Raw genomic sequence first — 28,000 nt, 5'->3', positions numbered from 1 at the left:
GTTTAGTGAGTTGAATCTAAGTCAATTTCATTCAACAGAAATAGTCATTCAGTTAATACAACAGCACATTACTGCTGAAGGGCTAAATGGAATGTGAAATCTTCATATAATATCAATACTATGTAGGAAAACAAAATGACAAACGTATTGACAAGAAGTCGTTCTCAATTTCTTTTTAGTTATGGATAATAATATCAACACTAAGGTTGGAAAACAATGACCTTGTGGCAGAGCAAAGCTCTGCCCTTTTTAAATTGGCAGGGATGGGGTTAATTTCCCCTACCTGCCTGGGTTTATTATGTTCAGGTGGCTGGGGTTGATTAGTTGATTAAATGATTAACTTAATTAACGATCAATCAGTGCCCAGCCACCTGACATAAAAGGAGGCCTCTGCCTCCTCATTTAGGAGGAGGGAGCTGAGGAAGCAGGTTGGTGTTTGTGGTGTTTGTGGTGTTTGTGGTGTTTGTGGTGTTTGTGGTGTTTGTGGTGTTTGTGGTGTTTGTGGTGTTTGTGGTGTTTGTATCCAGTGAAGGCATTGCCCAGCCTGGAAAGCTTTATTTTTGTAAGTGTGTTTTTTGTACTGTTTTTTTTTTTTTTTTTTTTGTGTTTAAATCCTTTTATTTTGCCCTTGTGCACTTTATTTTGTTTATTTATAATAAAAGTATATTTTTTTGAACTGCAGACTGTCTCTGGGCCTCTATCCACTCACCAGCCTGTCACAGACCTATTTAAAATAATTCACAATTGGTGGTTAAAATGGAACGAAAATGTAAAACCCTAATCAACTATGTGTCAATAACACATTGATATTCCCTGATTTCTTTATATTTTTATGCAATAAATGCTGATACACTCCTGGTAAACTTGTAGTTAATATAAAACCAAATGATGATTAAATCATGAAATATCTATTTTCAGACCATGATGTACTGTGAGCAAAATACAGCCCTACCAAAGTCTAAACAGATCTCTCAAACATATAGATAACCCTCAGTCTGTGCACTGGGGAGGTGTTGCTGAGGGATCCAGTGAAGCGCAGAGGTACAGCACAGTATTCTTGACAAATCAGGGTTTTTACAGCTTTATACCCCAAAGCAGATTTTAAAAATGTATTTGGAAACGGATGTTTTAGTGTTACGCTACATGACCTTTAATGGCTTGTGGAGGTTCAATGCACAACAGGAGGCTAAGTATAATAAAATGACCAGTTTCCTTTGCACATATATCTCCACGGGGCAGTATGATATAAATCAGCTTGTGTCCCGAGCAGCCTGAGCCCCTTAAATCGATGCTGAATAAAACGTACAGGAGTGGAATGGGGTGTATAATGCTGTCCTGTTGCTTCTGTTTCTGTTTTTTTTTTTTTTTTTTTTGTGCATTTCCTCACTGACATATTTTCAAATCTCCCTAAAAAATATCTTTAAATTCTTTTAATCACAGAGACATCTTGGCGGTTTGGATAATTTATATAACAACAACAACAACAGAAAAAACATGTATGTTAGTAGCCTACTGTACAGCTATCGGTATCGTGAAGAACTAACCTACGTCTGGGCTCACATACCCAGATTCTGGCACTTCCTTAATGTGTGTATGTAATTGTGTGTTTGTCGAGAACTTGGCAAAGCTAGCAAACACCTAATAGATCTGGCTAACTGGTCTGATTGAGATGGCAGAACTATCACACCACACTACAGATTTCAATTTTCTAGTCTTCTCTGAGTGAATACCCACAGCTATGGCCAAAAGTTTTGCATCATCTAGAATTTTATGATTGAACATAATTTAGGTATTTTATTTAACATCATGTAGTCAAAGAAACTACAAAATGGTATTAGCATTTCATGTTAGATTTTGAAATGTCACATTGTTCAGTTATTGGCATTTTTGTTAAGTATATGGAAACTACAAGCTGTATGTAATTCAATATCTTAACACATCATTATTCAGCAGAGTTAATTCTATAGGGTGATGCTAAACTTTTGGCCATAGCTGTACACAATTCAGTGTTTATTTGAAGACCAGTAGTTTGTTTAGATCCAGTGGAAGCCTTGCACGTGAGCCATACAGTCCCTACAGGAGGTATTCACCCCCCCTTGGACGTTTTCAGTTTGTTGTGTTACAACCTGAAATCTTGATGCATTTAAATGAGTTTTTTTCCCTTTGATTCACACAACCTACTCAACACTTTGAAGAGGCAAGATAATTTTTATTGTGAAACAACATTTAATGAAAAAAAAAACAAATACAAAAACTAAATTGTCTTGGTTAGATAAGTATTCACCACCCTGAGTCAATACTTGGTAGAACCACCTTTGTCAGCAATTACAGCTGTGAGTCTTTTGGGGTAAGTCTCTACCAGATTTACACATCTGGATCATGCAATATTCGCCCATTCTTCTTGGAAAAATTGTTCAAGCTCTGTCAAGTTGGATGGGGATCGTTGGTGGACAGCAATCTTCAAGTCTTGCCACAGATTCTCAATCAGATTCAAGCCCGGGCTTTGACTGGGCCACTCTAGGACATTCACTTTCTTGTTTTTAAGCTTGGGGTCATTGTCCTACTAAAAGGTGAATCTCCGTCCCAGTCTTAGGTCTTTTGCAGACTGAAGCAGGTTTTCCTCAAGGATTTGCCTGTATTTAGCTCTTTCCATTTTGCCCTCTACCCTGACAAGCTTCCCAGTCCCTGCCGATGAAAAGCATCCCCATAGCATGATGCCGCCACCACCATACTTCACAGTAGGGGTGGTGTTACCTAGATGATGTGCTGTGTTGGGTTTGCGCCAGACATAACGCTTTGCATTTAGGCCAAATAGTTCAATTTTATGTTTCATCGGACCACAGAATCTTTTGCCACATATTTTCAGAGTCTCCCACATGCCCTTTTGCAAATTCCAAGCAGAACTTTACATAGGTTTTTTTTCAGAAATGGATTCCTTCTCACCACTCTTCCATACAGGCCAGATTTGTGTAGTACCTGAGCTATTGTTGACACATGGACAGTTTCTCCCGTCTCAGCCATGGAATGCTGTAGGTCTTTCAGAGTTGTCATTGGCCTGTTGGTGGCTTCTCTGACCAATGCCCTTCTTACCCGGCTGCTCAGTTTGGGAGGATGGCCTGCTCTAAGCAGATTCTGGGTGGTGCCGTATACCTTCCACTTCTTAATGATCGACTCAATGGTGCTCCAAGGGATACTCAATGCCTTTGAAATCTTTTTATACCCTTCCCCTGACCTGTGCCTTTCCACAACTTTATCCCGGAGCTGTTTTGAAAGCTCCTTTGTCTTCATGGTAGTATCTTTGCTTTGAATGCACTACCCAACAGGTGGCTTTAATCTGAAATCATGTGAACCACTTTTATTGCACACAGATGGACTGCATTTAACTCATTGTGTGAATTCTGAAGGCAATTGGTTACACCTGAGCTTATTTAGGAGTGCCATAGCAAAGGGGGTGAATACTTATCTAATGAAGACTTTTCAGGTTTTTATTTTTAATTGATTTGTTTTTTCACCCCCCTATTTTTTTTAAACAAGTGTTGAGTAGGTTGTTTAAATCACAGGAAAAAAAATCCCATTTAAATGCATCAAGATTGCAGGTTGTAACACAACAAACTGTGAAAACGTCCAAGGGGTTGGTGAATACTTCCTATAGGCACTGTAATTAACCAATGCCATGTTGTTGGGATGCTTTAAAAATGACTGGGATCAATAAGCTACTAGGAACCCTTATATAAAGTTTCCTATAGTAAAAGCATAGAATAGTGAAGCATAGTTAAAGTATGGTATAGCATAGAAAGGCATTGTAAAGCTTAGAGAGAAATGGTAAACCATATTGAAAAACATGGCAAACCATGGTAAACTATGATAAATGCACAGTATACCCATGGGAAAAGCACAGGAAATATGCATTATTGCCAATCAAATGTACAGTTTTCCCATGCTTTTCCCATGAGTATTCTATGCATTTACCACAGTTCTACAGTTTGCCATGCTTTTTAACATGCCTTAACGTATCTGTATGGGCTTTTCTAATGGATCTTTCCTCCTGTTCCTCTGTTATGTGTGAAGTCAGTGTTCGTACCTCCCGCAGCGCCCCCTCTCTCTGCTGGGCCAGGTCCTTGATCTGCTCGCTCAGACTCCGCACCTCACGCTCATGGTCCGACACCGCATCCTCAAACTGAGTCCTCAGCGTCCTCATCTCTGACGTGATGCTGTTGATGGTGTCCTGGAGCATTGAGGGAATAATAATAAGATTGAACGAATACATAACCACTGTCAGACGCTGATGCACAGATATGATGATCTGCATTGCTTATGGGAAATATGCTGGTACTCATTTACAGTTTTTAGCGGTGTAGCTGAATTGTAGATTTTTTTAATATTTCTAAACAAAGAGGAGAAGCGATACCTTTTATTGGCCTAACTAAACAATATTTATACAAACACTGTTTGAAATGTATTTGGTGGCAAGTATCATCATGTTTGTATTGTTCATATAACAGAATTTATAAAAGACTATCAAAATGTGCAAAGGAAACCAACGAATAAAAGACAATAACAATTCCACTGTACAGAAGAGTGCTTCCCTTCTTTCACTTTGCTCCTAGGTAATTTAATGTGGTACCAGTTTATTTTACAAGCATTTTTTCTTTTTACTTTAATAGACAAATTTTACTTTTTTTATAGCTAATTCCAATTTTTTTTTTAATGAATATTTCAAAATGAAAAAGCCCATGAAATAAAACAGTTGAACTGTAAGTTGAATAAAAAGAATACTTTTAACAACACAGAGGCTGTCGTGAACCTGCAGCTTGGTACACTGCAAAGCAAGCATCTCAACCACAATGCAGAAGAGTCGGGCTCATCTGCATGTGCAGTTTAACCACGTTTAAGAGCTTTTAACCTCATCTCCTCTCACTAACAAGGCACACGCTCTGTAACAGCAATGTATCACACAACACTGAAGAAAGAAAGTAAAGTTTTGTTTTATTGCTTACTATCGTCCAATCACTGTACCTCAAACAGTACTTGATATAATCCAGTATTTGGTAACGCTGAGATTTACAAAGCTTACACATTATCTGTAGCCAAATACAACACTATGAGAATAAAGAAACTGCTGCTTCTTGATACAGTATGTTGTCCAACTGTAGCTAGGCTACTGGAGTGAGTTTAAATGACAGGAAACAGGAAACAGGCCAAACATTTCATTAAAGTCAACAAAGTGGTATTAACAATTTCTGCATATCCCAAATTAAAGTATAAAAAACAAGTGAAAAGGTGGGGCAGTACAAACACAATACATTGTACAAATAATTACAAAGTGGTTGTGTTCCCTGAAAGGAAAACGATGCCGCAATTATATTTAACACATAACTATAAGCCAGCGGCCTCTTTCTTCGTATTGTAAAGCAGCTGCCTGCTGGGAAGGAAAGCAAACTCTGCCCCCTGCCCTGTAAAACTATCAATAAATGGTTTCTCTGATCTCGTGCTTGAGAATGGTATTTATTATATATAACAGCAGCTGCCTTGTATCCAGTATTATAAACGGAAGTGATAAAAACTTGAGATAAATAAACATCTTGTAAACCCTGTTCCTTTTTTATGACTAATTTTTGTATTTTTTTTTTGTTATAAAAGTGTGTTTATGGGATAGTTATGTATATGGTATAAGTAATGATATTTGCTGAGTTTGCTGTGTCTTCTGACAGCTGGGAGACAATACAGGCTTTGAGGTCTGTTAAATGTATCTAAACTGGAACAAACCTGAATATTGCCATTGATTAAACTATTAAAAGAAGTGTGTAAGTCCCCTAAGTGTATTTTTGATTTTAAAGGTAAATAAATTACAGATTCAGTCTTAATTTAATATTTAAACAATGGTGTTTGACATGAGAAGGAACATATAATTATATTTAGCAAACCGATTTTTTTAATTGACATTTTCATTGCAATGTTATTCTTTCTAGAATAAAAAACAACCACGTAAAGTCACAGAGATTAATGTGCATGCTGCAAACAATACACAGTGTTCTGTAGTGTTCTGAGACCCTGTCCTCCCTCAGTCCCCTGGGACCTCAGCTCACCTTGTCCTGCTCGCGGCAGCTCAGCGCCTCTCTCCGCACACGCTCTATCTCCATAGTAACGCTGGCCAGATTCCGTTGAGCGTTCGCCAGCTTCTCCGCCAGCAACGTCTTCTCTGACTCCTTCAGGGACAGTGCCTGCAAGTTACGACAGTGTCTTCAAGACACAGCAGTGGATTCATATGCTATACACCAGAATGAGGGGATTTTCCTGTTTTATGACAGAGACTAGTATCAGTTTTAAGTATTGGCAGCATGGGCAGTTGCATTAGGCTCCAACCCAAATGGTCCCTCAAACTTCTGAACAATCGCTATTAAATGTGTGCCTTCAACAGCATTTTCACATTGTTACCACAGAGAATTACAAGAGTCTCCATCTGCTTTGTCTGGCACCACAAGGGGTCGCTGTGGCAATTTTCCAACTAGCCTGCAGGAGCACTAAGGCCAATGCAGCACTTCCATGTGGGTTACCTGCCAAGATCGGCAATTGAAAGTGACCAGGATTTGAACAAGCAAGTTCCTAATTGCCTAACTTACTCCACAAAGCAGTGACATTTATTACTATAATAGTAATTAGGTCACTATACAAATTAAAATAAATGTTCTTCTATAAAACCAAAATGCATCAACAAACAAATCCTTCAGCTGCAGTTTGTATGTGTATAGAGAACAAGAGAGGAGACCTGTTGTTTATCGTTCTCTGCCAGAATGAGGCTCTCGTCCCTGTCCTGCTGCAGGGCACTGATCTCCTCCTTCAGCACCTTCTTCTCTGCCTCGCAGTGCGCTGTGATGTCATCGCGCTCCTGCTGCAGCCTGCGCACCGCCTCCTCCCGTTCCGCTGTCAGCTCCAGACACAGGCTCTCCTGGGGGGGAGAGAGACAGCAGTGGGAGAGGGAAGAGAGAATCTGAGCCCTAAGAGTGACACACGTGCAAAATGCAATGCATTTCTTGCCAGTCACCACTGCAGAAACATGTTTTGGGGTCAAATGAGAAGTCCCACACATTCTGCAATAGTAGTAAACTGATAACATGTGGGGTACGACTGCACTTGAAGGACAGATTTTTAAGGAGGAGAGCATTGGGGCCCTGAGTGGGAAAACTGGGTTATAAAGCCCCACCCCAAGTCATTTGACATTCCTAAAAATTGATTACATTTTGGGGTACCGCTGCATTTGTGAGAAGGCTTAATTATTAAGGGGTCTGAGTGAGATAACAAGTAATAAATTTCTTACCCCGTCACTCAAGGCTGGTAACACAACCATTCTGACAGCTAGTGTATGTACAGGCACCCTTATATATCCCCATTGCCATGTATTTGCATCCCCAGGGAGGGTGATAAACCCAGTTCCTGATCACTGAATCCTCACCTTCTCTTTCCTGGCCCGATCCATCTCCTCACGGTGCGCACGCTCTGTGTTGCCCATGGTGATCTGTGCCTCTCTCTCAGTCTGTGCCAGCCTGGCCCCCAGCATCTCCCGGTCTCTCTCCAGCTTCATGACCTGCAGCTCAGCCTCGGCTCGCACGCGATCCACTTCCCCTGGACAAACCAACAGACCTTCGTTCATTGTATACATGGATTTTGATACTTCATTACACAATATACAAACTCGACTTGTGATGCAACTGCTGTTTATTTTTATGCCGTACCAAGAGCACACATAAAGGTTTCCCATAGTAAATGCAGAGCAAAGTGTAATAAAGTGTAGTGGAAGCACGGTAAAACATAGGCAACATTGTAAAGCCCAGCGAGGTAAAGCACATTAAAAGACATGGCAAACCATGGTAAACTATGGTAAATGTGTGGCATAACCATTGGAAAAGCATTAGAAAACCACAAAATTACTGTGCATATTTACAGCGATAAACTTTCATAAGGGCAGTTGACGACAACTATTGAAGGTTTCTCATATTGTCATTTATTGTTGATAAGAAGACACGATATCACGATACCATGTTGTTGATTTGGACATACATCTATTGTTTCATGAAATGATTATTCATTGATATATTTTCAGTGCCGTGAAAAAGTATTTGCCCACTGTCTGATTTTCTGCATTTTTGCACATTTTTGGTCACATTTTTGAATTTGGTCAGATCTTTTTGTGGGTTGTAGTAGTATATAGAGGGAGTCTGAGAGAAAAAAAATGACACCAAAAGTTGGTGCTTCTTTCATTTGTTTGGTGTGCAAGGTAATCAAACATGCAATCTTCAGGTGTGAAAAAGTTATTGCCCCGCTAGTTAACTCAACCCAATTAAAGGGATAATTGGGCCAGTTGTTTCAATACTTTGGTTAACAATCAGGCCTGATTTGGGTCAGCCCTGCAAATGTCACTGAGTTGAAGCAGTTCTGCATGAAGGAATGGGCCAAAATTCCTCCACGGCTCTATGAGAGACTGATCAATAACTACAGGAAGTGTTTGGTTGCAGTTATTGCTGCTAAAGGTGGCGTAACCAGTTATTGAGTCTAAGGGGGAGATTACTTTTTCACACGGGGGCATTGGGTGTTGCATAACTTTCTTTAATATATAAATGGAATAAGTATTAAAATTTTGTTTTATTTGTTCACTCAGGGTCCCTTTTATCTAATATTAGATTTTGGTTGAAGATCTGATAACATTCAGTGTCAGCAATATGCAAAAATGCATATATATATATATATATATATATATATATATATATATATATATATATATATATATATGCATTTTACTGCATAAGCCATTCACTAATTCACTGTCTTTAACATAATTCATGCTGTTTTAATGTAAAAAAGCACTGTAGTAGAATTCATGATCAGTAAAAACCCACTCATTTCAATGTGTACGAATATCATAAGGCCACAAACCAATCACAGCACAGCCTACGCGTGTGTCGGAGACGTGTCTAAATGGGCACTACCTGTGAGAGTCTCCCGAGTAACCAGCAGGGCCTGGTTCTCTCCCTCCAGCTGGCTCTTACGTCCCTCCAGTGCTGAGACCAGCTGCTGTGCCTCAAACAGAGCTGTCTCCAGTGTCTCCTTCTCTGCCCTGCAACACAGCCACAAGTACCCCAGCTCACTGCACATCCCTCCACTGCCTGGCTTTTTAAAGAATGTTACACATGCTGTCATTTTATATGTTGTGTGCTCACAGCCTGCCACTTATCATGCTGAGAGACATGTCCTGAGAGTGAAGCAAGCACTCCCAGTTCAACTCCTCCTGAGTATAATGCTAAGGCAATTACATTCATAAAACACATACTCAGCACATGACTATAGTAGAAGCGTGATATAGGTGCAAAATCTTTAGTCTGCTAGACCCCATGATTATGTGTGTGAAGACATTTAAATATTCGCCATATAAATATACTACATACTAGAATAGATATAGGTAAGCTTTTAGGATTTTCAGGGAATATCTCAGATATCATAAAAAATATATAATATTAAAAACTGAAACATATTTTTCTTTTGGAAAAAATTGCTTTGCAAGTTGAAATGGGATTTTCAGAGTTTCAAGATTCTAAAGCTATCATTGGACAGTGACCACTTTACTAGGAACCTGACAGGTCATTTGTGAGGTTTATGATCATATTAATAAGCAATGTATTAATCAATGCATAAATCCTCTACTTTGTAACAGTTCCTTATGATGTATGGACAATTGTTACCTATCTTAACCTAAAGTAAATTTATTTAAATGGAATTTAATTAAGGGTAAGGATGTAAATGTTTGAAGGTTTAACCAAAAATGCATGTAATGCTGAATTGAGTGTAGTGGGCAAGCTGTACCTCAGTGCTGCCACCTCTTCAGCCAGCCCCCGGCTCTCGCGCTCTGCCGCGGTCAGCTGGACGCTCAGGCCAGCCCTGTCCTTGGCCAGCTCTTCTTTCTCTTGGACAGCCCGCAGGAGCACTTCGGCCTGGCTCTCCATCTCCCTGCAGCTTTGGGTCAGCTGCTCGGACAGGCTCTGCCTCTGCCGGCTCACCTACATGGGACAAATACACAAGGGGCTGTTCATCAGCTCAGGGACCAGGTGTATGAGCTCCAAGGAGAATGATTGTGAAGATGCTTTAGTCTGACAGACCACTTGATAATGTGTGTGCAGACATTGAAAACACTGAGAATATAAATAACTTATTTTGAGTAAATACGGGGAGACACAGTAATCACTTCAGCCAAGTTAGAATAATGGAAACCATGACTACCTAAAGCTATGGCCAAACGTTTTGCATCACCCTATAGAATTAACTAATTTTGCTTCAAAAAGTCGAATGAAACCTGCTGAATAATGTTACGTTAACATATTGAATTACATACCGCTTTGTAGTTTTCCATATACTTAATGAAAAACTGACAAAAATAATAATAATTTACATTTCGAAATCTAACATAAAATACTGTACTATTATTAGGACTTTTACGCTATAATTTTGTAATTACATGATGTTAATATAGTCTCAATCCTAAAATTCTAAGTGATGCAAAACCTTTGGCCATTAGTTGTATACAGGACCGAACATTTGGGGTAAACTTGTTAGCTCTTTTTTTTTTTTTTTTTAAGCATGAAATCCCATTCAGATCTTTGGCCATATCTCAGATATATGTGAGAGGCCTGGGGTTGGGAGAATGGAAACGTCCCGGATCCTGCTCTAACCTGTGTGTGCTGCTCCTGGATCTGTGCTTTCTCTCTGCGAAGGAGGCCCAGCTCCTGCTCCAGTCTCTGGCGGCTCTCCTCCAGGCTGTGCCGTGTGTTCTCCAGAGCGTGCTTCTCCGTGCTCAGGTCCAGCAGCTCTTGCTGCAGCCGGGACACCTCCTCCCTGGCAGCCGCGCGCTCCTGCTCCACCTCCTGCCGCTGCTGCCCTAGATGGGCCTTCTCACCTTCCATCTGCACCAGCACAGGCCGCCAACACAATAAAATATGTTCATAGAACTGCTGTTCATGGTACCTAATCACTTCCTGTGTAACTGGTCATGTGATTGGATTGCAGCTAGATCACTGAATATGAGCAACAACACAGGAAACAATTAGGTGCCAGGAAGTAGCAAGTTTAAATCTGTAGGATTGCATTAAAATATTTGCATATCTCAAATTTAGTTTAAAAAAAACACTAAGGCAACGAGATAAAAGATTTTCAGTACAAGGGGGCCATGTTGCTAGTGCTACTAAGGGTGGTATTAAAGCCTTGGTTAGCATGTTATTAACAATTTCATTGCATTTATCTTGTACTTTGTAGCAGTTCTTTATAGCGTATGGTAAATTGTTAGCTATCTTAATTTATAGTAAATGCATATTCTAAAGAGTGCATTTATTTAAATGTTATTTTGTTATGGGTAAGGCTGTAATATACTAAATGGCATAGTAGATTACTAAAAGCTTAACCAAAAATGCACCAATACTGTTTCATAATGATTTTGCAATGACTGCCACACTTTTCATTATAGGTTTCATTATAGCTTCTTGCTGCATTTTAAACCATTGTAATGGAATACTGTGTGTGAAAATGTATGTAAAATTTGAAATAAAATAGAAACTTTACTATAATTGCTAAATCTATTTTTTTATAAAATCTTTTTTTTTTTTTTCTAAATGCATGCCACAGTTTAAATAGAAAAACACCATTTAAACATTGACTCTATTCAATATTAAGGGGTTTGCTCCAGTATTCAAATTTCCACACTGCTGTTTCAGACTGACCTGCAGGATGAGGCGGTTCAGCGCCACCTTGTCCTTGGCCAGGCCCTCGTTGAGAGCCCCCATCTTGGCCAGTGAATCTCGCAGCGTGGCCTCCTCGCTCTGCAGCTTGTTGTGGGTGAGCTCCAGCTCTCCACACTGTGACTCCGCCTGGGGAGACAAGGACACACAGCAGGGTTAGAGACAATTCTGCAGGGCTAGGTGCCCCTTAACGGCCCTTGTTCTGTTTCATCGCCATGTCTTGTTCCCACCTGTAGTAGATATTGAAATGTCCGTTCCTGTATGTTTAAGCACACAGCCATGCTCCCTCTCCATGTCTTGCCCTCACCTTGGCGAGTGCTGTGCTCAGGCCTGTCTTCTCATTCTCCAGCACCTCCTTGTGCAGGGTGACCTGGCTCAGGGATTCCTTCAGTGTCACCAGCTCTTTCCTCAGGCTCGAGTTCTTCTGCTCCAGTTGCTCCAGGCTCTTTTGGCTGAGAAACACACACAGACTTCTTCTGTTACTTTGTATTTCAAAAACACTTAAATATCACAACAAGATCTGTGGTAGAAAATGAGAACAGTGTATAGGGAAAAAACATGAGTGAACAAGATAATAAAAAATAACAGTATTATCAATTTCCCATAATAAACATGTCTAACAAAGAAAACAGAGGAGATTTTTTTCAAAAACATGTTTTTTCATGTTAAAATATTCTTTCAATCTGTAATAAACATTAGAATGTGCAATTTTGATTGTATATATAATGCATACCACATTACAGTACAAAAAAAAAATCTCAGGAGTAAAATAAACCAGGTGCCCCATAAAATTACCTATAAAAGAAAGAAACAGTCTTCTGTACAGCAGAATGTGTTATTTATTTCAGATGACATCTGCATTACATCTTTTGATACAGTCATTTAGAAATGATTTTATACGAACACATTTGAACATGGTCATTTTGTCAGCAAATACACTTCAAGCCATGTTTGTATTGTTCAAATTGTCAAATATTTGTCCCAGAATTAAGTGCATTAAAAAGATTATTTCCCGCTCCCCAACTGCACACACACACAGACTGACCCTCGTTCCACCTCCTTGCGGCTGCGCTCGCTCTCTCTCTCCAGGTCGTCTCTCTGATCCTCCAGGTGGTCTCGCTGGCGCTGAAGGTCAAGGTTCACACCCTTCAGCTTCTCCAGGTCACCCTGCAGGGAGTCGATCTGCTGATTCAGGCTGTGGATCAGCTTCTCCAGGTTGCCCTTCTCACTGTGAGGAGGACAGGGGGTTGGTGAGGTGGGGTTTCGATTCAAGGGAAGGCTTATTCTAAATTGACAAGATGTCTCAGTGCAGCTGCCATATCTGGCTATTTCTGTGGCTATAATATGTGGTCTAGCAATGCCAGGATAAACTGGTGTCATACAGCACTCACCTAAGTACAGTAGCATGAATCTTACAGCATCTATGGTAGAGTGGTACAAAGTGTACTGATTTTGGATAGTTTCGTTCCAGCAATTTCTGTTATTTTTACATTTGATAGTGCTCAGTTGTATCATGAACAGTGAATTAATGTATCAGGGTACATGTTCATGATTAAATAAACCACACTGAAAACAATTCAATATGATATTTAAAATAGATTTAAAAAATGATTTACAAATGCCATACCCGGGCTCCCTCTGGCCCCTGCCCCACCTCACCTCCCAATGATCTCCAGCGAGGAGCGGTAGCGCTGGCTGTCTCTCTTACTCTCCTCCATGGCTCGCTCAGCCTGCTGGCTCTCCTGCCTCAGCTGCTGGAGTCTCTGCTCCAGGGTCCTCCTCTCGGCATCCCCGTCTGTCAGCTGCCTGCGCAGGGCCCCCGTCTGCTCCTGGACGCCTTCTAGACGCACGCGCAGCTCCTGGGGTCACCCAGACAAACACAGTGCACACATTACACTGTTTTGTTTTTTGAGGATGGGCGGGGAGATTTTAATACTTACGAAAGGGACATGTGCTTCTTCACAACTCTCCAGTGTCAATGCACCTATATCATTCAGTCCTGGGCTTCCAGACTTGTGAAAATATTGTGTGGTGGTCATGTGAGGACTATACAATAATGATGAACATGTTAGGCAGAACTATTGCATACTTGACTTTCTTACAAGTATACCTTATTAGATTTTGTATAGAGATTTTCCATTCACTGCTAGTATTTTATACTTTAATTTGGAACAAGCAACTACTTCAAAGATAAAGCTATAGATGAAAGTTACTGCTGCTTCCTGGTACCTAATTGAAGTCTTTAAAATCTTAAAAGGATTTGACATAGTGAACCCTAACCAATACTGTAAGCAAAGCACAGAAACCTGGACCAGAGGACAATTAAGTCGAGATAGACTTAGGACAAATGGAAGGAGACATGGGCTACCTAGTCATGTGGAGCATGGTAAATCACTGGGATCCTTTAAGACACAACTTTTTTCTTCTGTGTTGCTATGTTGTAATCATTTCATGCTTTGAAGTTCAAACTCAATCCAATGATCTAGCAACAATCAGACCATGTGACTTACAACAAAGGTACCAGTATGCTGCAATGTATATATGTGCCCCATCTTTTGGGGGAGATGTTGTTGTAAGTGACTCTGCAACTGATGCATAGTTCACACACCCTAGTCTTGTATCTTGTAAAGATCTTAGTGATGGTGGTCCACTATGAAAGTCGCTATTTAAAAATTATTATTATCATATATAGTGTTGCATTATAAATATCTGTATATCTTAAATCACCTTTAAAAAAACAAGTGGGACCAGTAATAATATACAATATTGGAGCACGTAAAACTGATTTCAAAGCATTGGTTATCACTGAGGAGCAGAGCCCGGACTCACCTGCACTTGAAGCTGGCGCCGCTGCAGTGCGCTCTGGACCGCTACCAGGGCGGAGTCTCGGAAGGAGGGGGAGGAGCTACGCAGGGGCGAGCGAGTGCGGGTGGGAGAGGGGTGTCGCGAGGGAGCATGCAGCGGGGAGTCACAAGACTCAGCCGAGTTGTCCAAGGAGAATGCACTCTCTGAATCAGCTCGAGCCACCTGAGAAGGAAAAGGAGAAGGAGAGGAGGAGGGAGAGCAATGTAAAGCAGTCAATAGTCTACAGCCCTGATAGTAATAATGGTTTGACAGAATATTGAAATAATGTGATCTAAACATGTGAAATATATACATTAATAAGACATGTTAGAGCTTTACATAGAGTGCCTGGCAACTTTATTATGACATACTGTATACTGTAGCAAAACTGGGCAGTCACCTGATGGCAAATGACATTAATAGAGAAAAGTGTAAAGTACTGCATGCAGACTATAAAAATGTGCATATTAAACATCATATGGGAGATATTGAAATTTTACAAAGAATCTATGAAAAAGACTCAGAAATGTCTTCATCTAGACAATGTGGGGAAAGGCCAACAAGATGCTTGGATATATAGTGAAAAGTGTTGAATTTAAATCAAGGGAAGTAATGTTAAAACTTTACAATGCATTAGTAAGACCTCATAGAATATTGTGTTCAGTTCTGGTCACCTCGCTACAAAAAGGATATTGCTGCTCTAGAAAGAGTGCAAAGAAGAGCGACCAGAATTATTCCGGGTTTAAAAGGTATGTCATATGCAGGCAAGCTTAAAGAATTGAATCTATTCAGTCTTGAACAAAGAAGACTATGCGGCGATCTGATACAAACATTCAAAATTCTAAAAGGTATTGACAATGTCGACCCAAGGGACTTTTTCGACCTGAAAAAAGAAACAAGGACCAGGGGTCACAAATAGAGATTAGATAAAGGGACATTCAGAACAGAAAATAGGAGGCACTTTTTTACGCAGTAAATTGTGAGGGTCTGGAACCAACTCCCCAGTAATGTTGTTGAAGCTGACACCCTGAGATCCTTCAAGAAGCTGCTTCATGAGATTCTGGGGTCAATAATCTACAACCAAATGAGCAAGATGGGCCGAATGGCCTCCTCTCCTTTGTAAACTTTCTTATTTTTCTTAAATGTGGGGTTGTGCCACCGTTTCCGTTGATCACAGTCTTGATTTGACTTGGCATAAACTTCACAAGGTGCTGGAAGGTGTCTCGAGAGATTTTAAATCCATTTGCTCATTGAAACTTCACACCATTGGTGCAGCACGGTAGACAGAGGATCGAGATGAAGAATGTGTCGTTCAAGTTCATCCCTAAAATGCTCAATTGGATTGAGATCCAGGGATTCTGGTGGCCTGAAGTCTGTATCATGCTCCTTAAATCCTTCACACAGTTTGGTTATGCTAGATAGGTGTATTAACCCTAGTCTTGTATCAGTACAGTGCAGGCCAATGTTGGTGATACTTAAGTAGAATACAAAAAAACACTGAGAGTGGTTCTTTGAAGGAACCTATTGTTTAAAGACTATTGAAGGGTAAAGTCTGGGTTAATACTTCTGTAGGGGGATTCTTAGTTATTTCTATAAGGATCTGGAAAAGCTCCCGGTCCAGCCCCCCCCCCCCCCCCCCAACCCGAGAGGGATGGAACCCTAAAGTGCTACCTGAGTGATGCTGTGGAGGACTTGCTGTAGATTTTCAATCTCACATTTGAGAGCCTCGATCTCCGAGGAGTTTTCAGCCTGGCTCGCCTCCTGCAGGAAGAAAGTGGACCCATTTGAATTTTCAGGGGACCCCAGACAAGGAAGTCAGTGGTAACAAGGAAGCAACTGCTCTATCAAAGGTGCAGCCTGTGAAAGAAGTGAGTGGCACAGCCAGTAAAGGTGCTCAGTGTGGAGCGAAGGATTCGCCCTATAGCCTGGAGATCACAGGTTCAAATCCAGGCTATGTTGACCGTGACCGGGGGTTCCTATGGGACATTTAAGTTATAGTTTTGTAACAATTCCTTTCTCATTAATAAAAAGGGGCCAGCCATCATTCACCATTGTCTTCACGGTTGCCCGGAGCGTCATCACGTTTTTCTCCTTCTCAGATCCCTGAGATTTCAGGTGCTTCACCATCTCTGTCAGCTCCAGGATTCTGGAAGAAATGTAATATTTTAAGATGTGGATCAGTCTGTTTGGGATAGACAGGGAAGCAGGACTATACAGCTCTCTCAAGCTATTTCACAATTCCATAATTCATGAATTTTGTTCAATCACGGTTAGAAATTAGAAATTCTACTGTTCTTTACTAATTTACTGTTTTGAATATTATGGGTAAGAGAGGTATATTGAGTGTATTTTACAATATATGTAATTTGTTATATGTGTTTAACGTGTTTCAATGTAATTTGATGCCGGTAAACACTGCTGCAGGAAATATGAATGGATACAGTACAACAGAAAGGAAAAATAATTAGCATTAGAATAGAGTGAGAAAAACAAGAAGGTAAGCTGAGATAATTAAAAAGGATGAACAGTAAATTGATTCTAAAGTTAAAAAGAACAATAAGAAAATAAAAAGCATCAATTGAAAGAAAGGGTAAACAGACACAAAAGTTTAGCATAGTGAAAGCATTGCAAAGTCCAGAGAGGTATGGTAAAGTGTATTGAACAAATTATGATTAATGATACATAGTATAACCATGGCAAAAGCATGGGAGATACTGTGTAAATGTCCTGTTTTAAACGTCTATAAGGGTATAGACACAAGTAGAGAGAGTGCACCTGGAGTTGAGCTCCACCTTCTCTGTCTCCCAGCGACTTTGAAGCTGCATGGCCTCCTTTAGCTTGTTTCTCAGCTGCTGCTCCAGCTGTAGCACCTCCCGGCCTGCAGGGGAGCCCTTCTCAGACAGGTTGGACTCCAGGTTCAGACAGGCTGTCTGCAACCGACGAGCCACCCGGGTGGAATCCATCTGAATCTCTGAGAGGCTCCTGAAACACAAATATACACCAAGTGCTGGCTGAATGGGTGATCTATAAGCAGACACACCTTTACTGACAGGAATTATAGACATGTGCGGCATCAGAGGCACATAGGCCCAAACTGGTACATTTTTGCATTATTATGATTATTCTGGTCACCACGGGAAAGAGACATTGTGGCCCTGAAGATAGTGCAACAAACAGCAACCAGACCAACCTCAGGGTTTAAAGGAACAAACTATGAAGTTAGGCTGGAAGAACTGAATCTATTCAGCCTAGAACGAAGAAGAATTAGGAGACATGACTGAAGTTTAAGTATAGCACAGAAACCAGAAACAGAGGACACTGTTGCAAACAAAGAGGGAAGGAAACACTTCTGCACACAGGGAGTGGTGAGGGGATGGAATGGGTTACCTAGTCAGGTTGCTGAACCAGAATCACTTGGATATTTTCATACCCAACTTGACAATGTTGTGGGATCAATCAGCTACTAGATAGGCTGAATGACCCTCTGTTGTGCGTACATTTTTTTCAATCAGTTTACTACTGACAGTGAAGTGCAAAAAAATACCATTGGGTCGCACTGAAAATGAGATTGAATGGCCTTCCCGTTATAAAAAAAAAAAAAAAGAATACTGGATGCTAGTACTGCAACAGGATTAGGAAGACCATACCACGTTTAACTGTGTATTTAATTAGACAAATCATTGGTGTTCAGGGTATGCAGTTAAGCTGTTTATAAATGTTTAGCCTTGTACTCAAGGATCAAGTACATTTTTTAAGCTTTAATTACAATGCAGGCATTTACAATAACATTTGTATTTTCCGTACATAATAGAAGTAATCCACTCTAAAGCCTCTTTCAGTTTTTCTGCCACTGACAAAGAGGGTATTACCTACTGGGAATGGAACGCTTCCTCAGGGATTATTTGTAAACAGCCTTGGAGGGGAAAACTTTGCAGTGGTGTTCTCAGATTACGAGCATAGATATCAGGGAAGAGCAACAAGTGTTTTTTTAGTTTTAGTCAGCTTGTGAGAATTATATTCCTCAAATATTTTTTTTCTGTTTGACAGAGGAAATACATTTTTCTCTTGCTTAAAAATTAAGCTGAAATAATTGTTCCTTATTTCCCTCTAATGGGTGATTTTGCTGTCCACTCAAACCAAACGAAGGCCACTCAGCAGTAGCCATGCTGTCTTTCACCTGGCCTTCCCCCAAGAGAAGAATCCGGAGAATTTTACTATAGATGTGTGGCAGAGCAAAGCTCTGCCCTTTAAATTGGCAGAGATGGGGTTAACTTCCCCTACCTGCCTGGGTTTATTATGTTCAGGTGGCTGGGGTTGATTAGTTGATTAGGTTGATTAACAATCAATCAGCGCCCAGCCACCTGATATAAAAGGAGGCCTCTGCTTCTCATTTGGGGAGAGGGAGCTGAGGAAGCAGGTTGGTTTTTTTTGGGTTGTTTAGAAAGTTTAAATCCAGTGAAGGCATCGCCCAGTCTGGAAACTTATTTTTGTAAGTTTTGCTTTTTATCTTTTTTGTGTTTAAATTGCTTTGTTTTGGCCCTTGTGCCCTTTCATTTTGTGTTTATTTATAATAAAATAGTTATTTTTTTGAACTGCAGTCTGTCTCTGGGCCTCTATCCACTCTGACACCAAATGTGGCAGGCTGGCGAGTGGATAGAGGCCCAGAGACAGACTGCAGTTCAAAAAAATAACTATTTTATTATAAATAAACACAAAATGAAAGGGCACAAGGGCCAAAACAAAGCAATTTAAACACAAAAAAGATAAAAAGCAAAACTTACAAAAATAACAGTTTCCAGGCTGGGCGATGCCTTCACTGGATTCAAACTTTCTAAACAACCCAAAAAAAACCAACCTGCTTCCTCAGCTCCCTCTCCCCAAATGAGAAGCAGAGGCCTCCTTTTATATCAGGTGGCTGGGCGCTGATTGATTGTTAATCAACCTAATCAACTAATCAACCCCAGCCACCTGAACATAATAAACCCAGGCAGGTAGGGGAAGTTAACCCCATCTCTGCCAATTTAAAGGGCAGAGCTTTGCTCTGCCACAAGATGATTAACCTCACTGAACGCAGTCTGTTTTATTAAAAGTATCTGAAGATATTAGCATCAGATCCAAATAAGGTCGGGATTTCTTTCGAAGGCCTCCACTAAACCCTATTTCTTCAAAAATCTTACAAATAATTTCCAACCTGAATTTGCATCAGGGGGACACCGTAGTGAAATTCTACTTCAGCCTAAATTACAGAAAAACTTCTTGTATCAGTCTCACATGCATATAATATACAGCTCTGGCCAAAAGTTTTGCATCACCTAGAATTTTAGGATTGTGACATAATAATAATAAAAATTATTATGAACATAATTTATATATTTTATTTAACATCATGTAATCAAAGAAACTACAACATTAAATCACAAACATCTACAAGAATTCATAATTGTAGTACAGTATTTTATGTTAGATTTCAAAATGTTACATTTTTCAATATGGAAAACTACAAAGCTGTGTGTAATTCAATATGTTTACGTAACATTATTCAGCAGGTGTCATTCAACTTTATGAAGTTAATTCTATAGGATGATGCAAAACGTTTGGCCACAGCTATAGATAATGGTCTTCAACCATTGCATAGTAATCAACAACATAGATAATGGTCTTCAACCATTGCATAGTAATCAACAACACAGAAATCCATGCAATGAAAGCGCTACTATAAGAATGAAGACGTGTGTGGTCTTTCAAGATTAGGTTCGGGACAGAGTGGCTGGGTTTTGTCAGCGTGCCGGAGCCCTACCTGTCAGTGGAGGCGCGCAGTTCGATGAAGTCGTTCCGTAGAGAAGCAGCCTGACGCCACACGGCCAACACACGGCCGTGCTCCCTGGTGAGGCGTGAGGCAAACACCTGGGAGCGGGGCGAAAGGGGGCTAGTTATCCACCGGACACAGGATCAGAAATTACTTGTATACCCTCATGTATTCATGTAATTTTATGTGACTGCATTATTCACCATAATAAATGTGCTCAGTAATGCAGTTAACAATGGCTTTCCAATGGTTATACTGTTAATTTTCTTTGCTTAACCATGGTTAATCATTGTTTTTACAAAGCAGAACCATACTAGTCATGCTTGCCTTTGCTTTACTAGGCTATTAATATGTTTACAATTCGTCATGCTTTTCCAAGTGTGATGCTATATATCTGTCAAGGAAATGTTGTTGCTTTCAAAAATAATGTCATGAAGATTGAGCTCAAGATTTTTTGAGTTTATTTTAGATGTGTACATTTAATGAGACATATAACATTGTACTCATGAACAAATAAATGGTTACTTCTCAATATTAAAAAGAAATACATCTGAGAAGTAACAACGGTAACAGTTAAAGGGTACATGGATGATACCCTTGTTAAGGATGCTGCTAATATGCAAGATGGTGCAATGTTTTATCAGAACTGTGTATCTCCCTCTTTGCTGTTTCTCACCTCTTGTTCCCTGCGCAGTCTAGCCTCTCGGTCCTCCACTTCCTCCTTCGCTTTACGCACATTCTCTATCAGTCTCTGATTGGCTGTATTGGCTTGCTCCAGCTGCTCGCGTAGCAGAGTATTAACCTGGGCAAGACTGGAACACCTGTGGAAACCACTGAGAATTAATATCAATAAATAATCTTGATGTTAAAACAATAATAATATATCATATATATTTCCTTATTTTTAATTCTTTACCTCTCTATAGCTATGTTGGGATTACTATTTGCCATGCTTATTATATGGCTAAAAATCGTTATATACATACACAGTGGCTCTCAAAAATATTCACCCCCCTTAGACTTTTCCACATTTTATTGTGTTACAACATGGAATCAAAGTGGATTTAATTAGGAGTTTTTGCCACTGACCAACACAAAAAAAGTCCATAATGTCAAAGTGAAACATGAAATCTACACATTTTTGTAAATTAATTACAAATATAAAACAGAAAATAATTGATTGCATAAGTATGCACCCCCTTTGCTATGACACACCTAAATAAGCTCTAGTGCAACCAATTGTCTTTAGAAGTCACATAGTCGAATGGAGTCCACCTATATGCAGTTAAGGTGTTTCACATGATTTCAGGTTAAATACACCTGTCTCTGGGAGATCCCACAGTTGGTTAGTACATTTCCTAACAAAAACTACATCAGGAAGACGAAGGAACATTCAAAGCAAATCCAGAATAAGGTTCTTCAAAAGCACCAATCAGGGGTAGGATATAAGAACATTTCCAAGGCACTGAATATCCCCGGAAGCACAGTAAAGTCCATTATTAAGAAATTGATAGAATATGGCACAATTGTGAATCTGTCTAGAACAGGCCGTCCTCAAAAACTGAGTATCTGAGCGAGAAGGGCACTAGCAAGGTAGGCCACCAAGAGGCCTAAGGCAACTCTAAAAGAGTTACAGTCTTCCACGGCTGAGCTGGGAGACACTGTGCATACAGCAACAATAGTCCGGGTGCTTCACAAAACTGGCCTTTATGGGAGAGTGGCAAAAAGAAAGCCATTGTTGAAAAAAACTCATATCAAATCTAGGCTAGAATTTGCCAGAAGGCATGTGGGAGACTCTGAGACCAAGTGGAAGAAGATTCTATGGTCTGATGAGACCAAAATAGAGCTTTTCGGCCTCAACGCTAAGCACTATATTTGGCGCAAGCCTAACACCGCACATCATCCTGAGAACACCATCCCTACTGTGAAGCATGGTGGTGGCAGCATCATGCTATGGGGATGCTTCTCTGTGTCAGGGCCTAGACAGCTTGTGAAGATAGAGGGCAAAATGGATGCAGCAAAGTTCAGAAAAATCCTGGAGGAAAACCTGCTGAAGTCTGCAAGAGACTTGGGACTTGGGAGAAGATTCATCTTCCAGCAGGAAATATGACCCCAAACATACAGCCAAAGCCACACTGGAGTGGCTTAAAAACAAAAAGGTCAATGTCCTGGAGTGACCCAGTCAAAGCCCGGACCTCAATCCAATTGAGAATATGTGTAAAGAGTTGAAAATTGCTGTTCACCAAAGGTTCCCATCCAACTTGACGGAGCTTGAGCAATTTTGCAAAGAAGAATTGCAGTGTCCAGATGTGCAAAGCTGGTAGAGACTTATCCAAACAGACTCATGGCTGTAATTGCTGCCAAAGGTGCCTCTACCAAATATTAACTCAAGGGGGTGAACACTTATGCAATCAATTATTTTCTGTTTTGTATTTGTAATTAATTTAGAACAATTTGTAGATTTTATTTTTCACTTTGACATTATGGACTTTTTTGTGTTAATCAGTGGCAAAAACTCCTAATTAAATGCATTTTGATTCCATTTTGTAACACAATAAAATGTGGAAAAGTCCAAGGGGGGTGAATACTTTTGAGAGCCACTGTGTATGTGTGTATGTGTGTGTGTGTGTGTGTGTGTGTGTGTGTGTGTGTATATATATATATATATATATATATATATATATATATATATATATATATATATATATTATATATATATATATAATAATTGTAAACAGTAATAAATCAGTAATGTACACCATTCGGACTGTCAGCAAATTAAGTCACAAAAAACGTACATGTGAGGGGGTGTATCGTTTTCGTTATTATGCAACTATTTCATGTGCTCTAGAGCCTTAAATTAACTTTTGTGGTTTACTTCAGGTTGAGCAATAACAACATGTTGCAGTGGAGCTTTCATACAACTTGCACACCATGTTTGCAATTTACCATAAAGAGTTTCTTTCTTTAAAACAGCAGTCTGGCAACTAGTTGTCAGACCACATACCCATACAAAAAAAAATAAACTGTATTACTTGATAAGTAACTATTGTGTTATCATTACTATACGTTTTTATTTTTTTTATTATTATTTTGTACAGGGCTATTTGATACTGAGTCCTTCAATAATATTTTCATGAAGCTCAAAACTAATATTTAACTAGTTCTAAATAATACTGAATTAATAATCTGCTGCTGTAATGCAGAGCAGGTTTCCATTTCAGTTAGTACAGCATGGACTCCATAAACCTGCAGCCTGTAAATGCCAGGGCAGGGGGAAGCAGGGGGAGATCAGCCCCCCTCTCAGTTTGAGGGATCATTAAACTCCCCAGGAGGAAAAGCAGAGAGGGAGTCGGCTAATTAACTTCGACAAATTGCGACGTAAATCTTTTTTTATGGGCAGCTCACTTCCTTAGGTGTGTGTGTGTGTGTGTGTGTGTGTGTGTGTGTGTGTGTGTGTGTGTGTGTGTGTGTGTGTGTGTGTGTGTGTGTGTTGGAAAGAGAGAGTCGAGAGAGAGAGCTTGAGTCATTGGCTTTAGCACTGAACCTAAAACCCTTCTTTGCTTATTCAGTGCCTATTCAGTGCCTCCTTTGCTTATTCAGTGCCTATCATCTTCATTTGAAGACACTGAAAAAGACTTCTAGTGGGGTCTCCCGAGTGGCACATCCAGTAAAGGCACTCCACATGGAGTGTAGGGTGTGCCCTATAGTCTAGTTCCTAGGGGGTGGCGCACAATTGGTCGAGTGCTGCCCGGGTAGGGAGGGCTTAGATCGGTAGGGGAATCCACAGCTCACCACGCATCAGCGACCCCTGTGGCCGATAGGGTGCCTATGGTTCTGCAGTGGTGCCGCCAGATGTGTATTGTCCTCCGGCACTACAGGTCTGGTGGCATCGCTGTGGATCCGCAGTGCAAAAAATGACGGCTTGGCCGGAGCATGCTTCAGAGGACATGTGCTCCAGCCTCCGTTCCCCGAGTCGGCAGGGGGGGTTGTGAGCGGTGAGCCAAGGCTACAGATAATAATTGGGCACACTAAATTGGGGAGAAAACTGGGGTAAAAAAATTGGAGCTGACTAAATTAAAAAAAAAAAAAAAAAAACTTCAAGAAAGGTTTGCCATTAAATTGATTACATTGCTTTTGGCATTTCTAAAGACTACCGGAACATGCTGTAGTCTGACTTATAGTGCATGCAATCTAATGCACACCGTTGTAACGGTACTGTGCTAGAGCTTCGCCCCACCTCTGCTGCTCCTCTTCCAGCTGGATGAGTGAGCTCTCCAGGTCAGTGTTGTGCTCATGCTCCGTGCGGCGCAGGCGAGACTCGGCCGAGTCCAGACGGATCTGTATCTGTGAGGAACAGAAAACAAACAACCAGATAAGAGGACCCCTCTATACTGACCGCTGCAAAAACCTGTCCTGTCCTGAAACCACTCAGGCTGTTCAAAGGCACATGTTTCTTATTAAAACCAGGGTTAATAGATGCCTTTTCTACCTTCGATTAGCTTCTTTCCCAATATGTTTTTAAACATCTCTGAGTGGTCCAGCATTATAGAGCAGTTCTCCTTCATATTGGACCCTTGACAGATGTTTTCCCATTCTGCTTTTGTGTAACAGTAAGACAGGTGGATATCACAGCTCTACACATTTCCTTTGGAAGGGTCACTAACAGAGAGAGGATTGGGGCACTCAAACACTTAAGGAACAGCAAGCAGGAGAAGGCTGCACAGTGGACACATATTTGTGAAACAAAATAACGATATACATGTAATCGAAAAATGCCCAACTAGGACACCTACCAGTTGTGTAATGTACGAGTTGCAAGAAACAAACACAGGTTAAATAAGTTTCACTAGATGTTGGTTACCCTTTTAAAATGCTACCATAGTATAAGCACATCAAAGAGTAATTAAGCAAAACCAATGGAAAAGCATGGGCAAACTGCAAAATGACTGTGGTAAATTTTTATAAGTGTGCTTTAGAATGTTTTTCTCCATAGCAAGGGAAAGCTCAAAAGGTGAGATCTGAGTTATACACACTGATTAAACTGAGTATACACAGTGCAAGTAAAATGTAATGTTGCCCCTAAATAACACAACATGGATCCTGTCCGGCACAAAAAAGAAAAAAAGCCGCCTGCCCCTTTCCGAGCGTTCCCCGGTGACTGCGCTCTGCTTCTGATCTGCTTTCGTTGCCACACCTGTGACCCGTGCACTGGATGCTCTCTGTTTGCCGGATTTATTTCCAAACGAGAACTTTGATTCATCAGAAGTCATAACAGCCAGATTGCGAGGGGCTGGAATTCCATTGAGATCAAAGATGTGGATCTGCTATTAAACAGCCTGCTTCCAGACTTTAGCACCGATATCATTTTGCAATCTGTCCAGAATGCAGAGAATGATGGAATATGATCTTGGGTCTGCTTTGCATTGGAAACTGTGCTCTAATTAGTGATACAGTAAGTCAGGCACTCACTGCATAAATCAGGAGGGCAAACGTCTACTGTGCTTAAGGGTTAGATTTAAGCATTACAGTTCTTTATTCTAGCATGAAATTAAAAACATGATAGCTAATGCAAGGTAACTGGTGGACCCCAATACATTGTTTCCTCCTATAGGGCTGTGACTTCCCACCAGGGTTGTTACATTGTTGCTGGTAGAAAGGCATGGTAGTCAGCTTTGTTTCTTTGCTTAGAAACTCAGTAAGTTTATATGGCAACTGATAGTTGAGAATTTGCTTTTCACAGAAAACCATAATTTAAATATTGCCTACAGCTATTTCTGTACCATTGTACTTGAAACTTTACTTGTGAAGTTGAGAATTGTCCTCAACGGATAACACAGCTGATTCTTTCAGGTAAACTGCATGTGTGTAAGATCTCAAAACTGTTTACAAAGAACGTAAAGAACAGAACAAGTTACAATGACCACAAACTCAGAAGATGTTGTGCCTCCTTGCAAGTATGAAGTATATTGTATGTATGTGGTGCGTGGTATATGTGACATTTTGTCAAGAAAAAAGAAGAATTAGGGAGGGGGCTTTACAATTTTAAAAGGAGTTGACAAAGTACTTTAAGGGCAGGACAGAAACCAGGACCAGTTGACACAGTTGGGGACTAAGTGGATAAAATAATTTTACAGAGAGTTGTGAATGGCATTGAATGAGATACCTAGTCATGTTGCTGATGCTGAATCACTTGGATCTTTGAACCCAGCTTCACAGTTTTGAGATCAATCAGTTCCTAGGAACTGGACTAGCTTACTGTAGATGGTCCAAATGGCCTCCTCTCGTTCATAAATCTTCTAATGTTATTACATTCTGATTGGTCAGTTGTCCTATTACATTACTAAACATAGATGTTATCAAAATTAGGCTGTGAGAGATAGTAACTAAATTAAATTAAACTTATATTTGTTAAAGAGTTCCATCCTTTCCCAGTTAAACAGTGCTGCAGGAAGGAACCGAGACAAGACTCTAATGAGAAAGGGCATTGAGAGAGACTCACCGAGTGTTTCAGTTTTTCTGACTCAGAGGTTTTTTCCAGCACCAGCTGCTCCAATTCCCCACATCTTTTCTTATACTGGAGCACCTGGAACAAACCAAAAAGCCATCATCCGCGTGCTTTTACTACATTATCCCATTATTGAATCAGGGCTGCATTACAGTGGGGTATTGTTATAACTGACATAAATATAGTCTTAGAATAGTGTTGGTAATACTTTCAAATAACGTCTGCAAATTTGTATTCATTTCAATACAGTTTCAAGGGATTGCATAGGAGGTACATATGAATAACTAATGATTTTTATTAGTCCTGAAGAAACTCTTTTATCCCATCAAACCCACAGGGGTCAACATTATCATACCAGATATACAGTACGATTACTAACATGGGAATACAAAAGAACATTTTCATGCAAAGTTGAGCCAAATATTTCTCAACAGTATTTCTTTACAGTTATGCCAAACACAGTGCCTCAATTTCTCTGGGTTATTCATCATTCCTATAATTGTAAATACTGTAGGGACTCATTTTTATTCCCACTGGTGATTCAAATATAAATGGATTAAAAAGCACAGGAAAAGTGTAATCTTTCAGAACATGTAATTATGTGTTTATGTTTATTAATGGAATATACAGAAACGTATACTATCCCAGTATACCATAGAGCAGACACTGCTGCTGGCATGTACCTTGGTCTGCAGTTTTTGGACAAGCTGGGCTTGTCGCTGCTGCCCATCTTGGTAGGCCTGTAGCTTCTGCTTGTAGGCTCTCTCCTCCTCCTCAAACTTGCGCCTCAGTGACTGGACAGACGCCTCCTGCTCCTTCTCTCCAGTCTCCAGAGCCAAGGACCGCTCCAGCTGCACAAGAGAAGTCACATGCACTCAGTCACACGTGCTCGGTCACACGCGCTCGGTCACACGCGCTCGGTCACACGCGCTCAGTCACACACTACGCTTCTTACGTTTCAACATTCACAGTCCCCATTGAGATTAATGACTGAGACAGTGTAGTTTCAACTGGGGGAAGAGTTTGGCTTTTTTAGTGTTAGATGCTTACTGGGCCTGGAGTTAGGGT

The 28,000-nt window shown here is 40.4% G+C and overlaps 1 protein-coding gene across 1 annotated transcript in view; it reads right to left on the bottom strand.

Annotated features, from left to right (window-relative positions):
* The window catches only part of crocc2 (ciliary rootlet coiled-coil, rootletin family member 2), a 64,458-nt gene that overhangs the window by 16,418 nt on the left and 20,040 nt on the right, over window positions 1-28,000 (bottom strand). The window contains exons 4-23 of the mRNA XM_041264751.1: window positions 27,616-27,783; window positions 26,927-27,010; window positions 24,665-24,771; window positions 21,101-21,245; window positions 20,416-20,522; window positions 17,394-17,600; window positions 16,668-16,764; window positions 16,290-16,379; window positions 14,604-14,801; window positions 13,434-13,633; window positions 12,820-13,002; window positions 12,082-12,226; window positions 11,757-11,903; window positions 10,716-10,946; window positions 9,853-10,046; window positions 8,982-9,109; window positions 7,451-7,620; window positions 6,767-6,946; window positions 6,087-6,221; window positions 4,082-4,225 (exon numbers count right to left, since the gene is read on the bottom strand). Coding sequence (XP_041120685.1) covers window positions 4,082-4,225; window positions 6,087-6,221; window positions 6,767-6,946; window positions 7,451-7,620; window positions 8,982-9,109; window positions 9,853-10,046; window positions 10,716-10,946; window positions 11,757-11,903; window positions 12,082-12,226; window positions 12,820-13,002; window positions 13,434-13,633; window positions 14,604-14,801; window positions 16,290-16,379; window positions 16,668-16,764; window positions 17,394-17,600; window positions 20,416-20,522; window positions 21,101-21,245; window positions 24,665-24,771; window positions 26,927-27,010; window positions 27,616-27,783 — 3,060 coding nt within the window. The remainder of the gene's footprint in view (window positions 1-4,081; window positions 4,226-6,086; window positions 6,222-6,766; window positions 6,947-7,450; window positions 7,621-8,981; window positions 9,110-9,852; window positions 10,047-10,715; window positions 10,947-11,756; window positions 11,904-12,081; window positions 12,227-12,819; window positions 13,003-13,433; window positions 13,634-14,603; window positions 14,802-16,289; window positions 16,380-16,667; window positions 16,765-17,393; window positions 17,601-20,415; window positions 20,523-21,100; window positions 21,246-24,664; window positions 24,772-26,926; window positions 27,011-27,615; window positions 27,784-28,000) is intronic.

This window comes from Polyodon spathula, chromosome 11 (assembly GCF_017654505.1).
Source record: "Polyodon spathula isolate WHYD16114869_AA chromosome 11, ASM1765450v1, whole genome shotgun sequence".
Taxonomy (NCBI): Eukaryota; Metazoa; Chordata; class Actinopteri; order Acipenseriformes; family Polyodontidae; genus Polyodon; species Polyodon spathula.
Note: the sequence above shows the minus strand (reverse complement) of the source record. Positions and strands in the feature narration are given on the sequence as shown.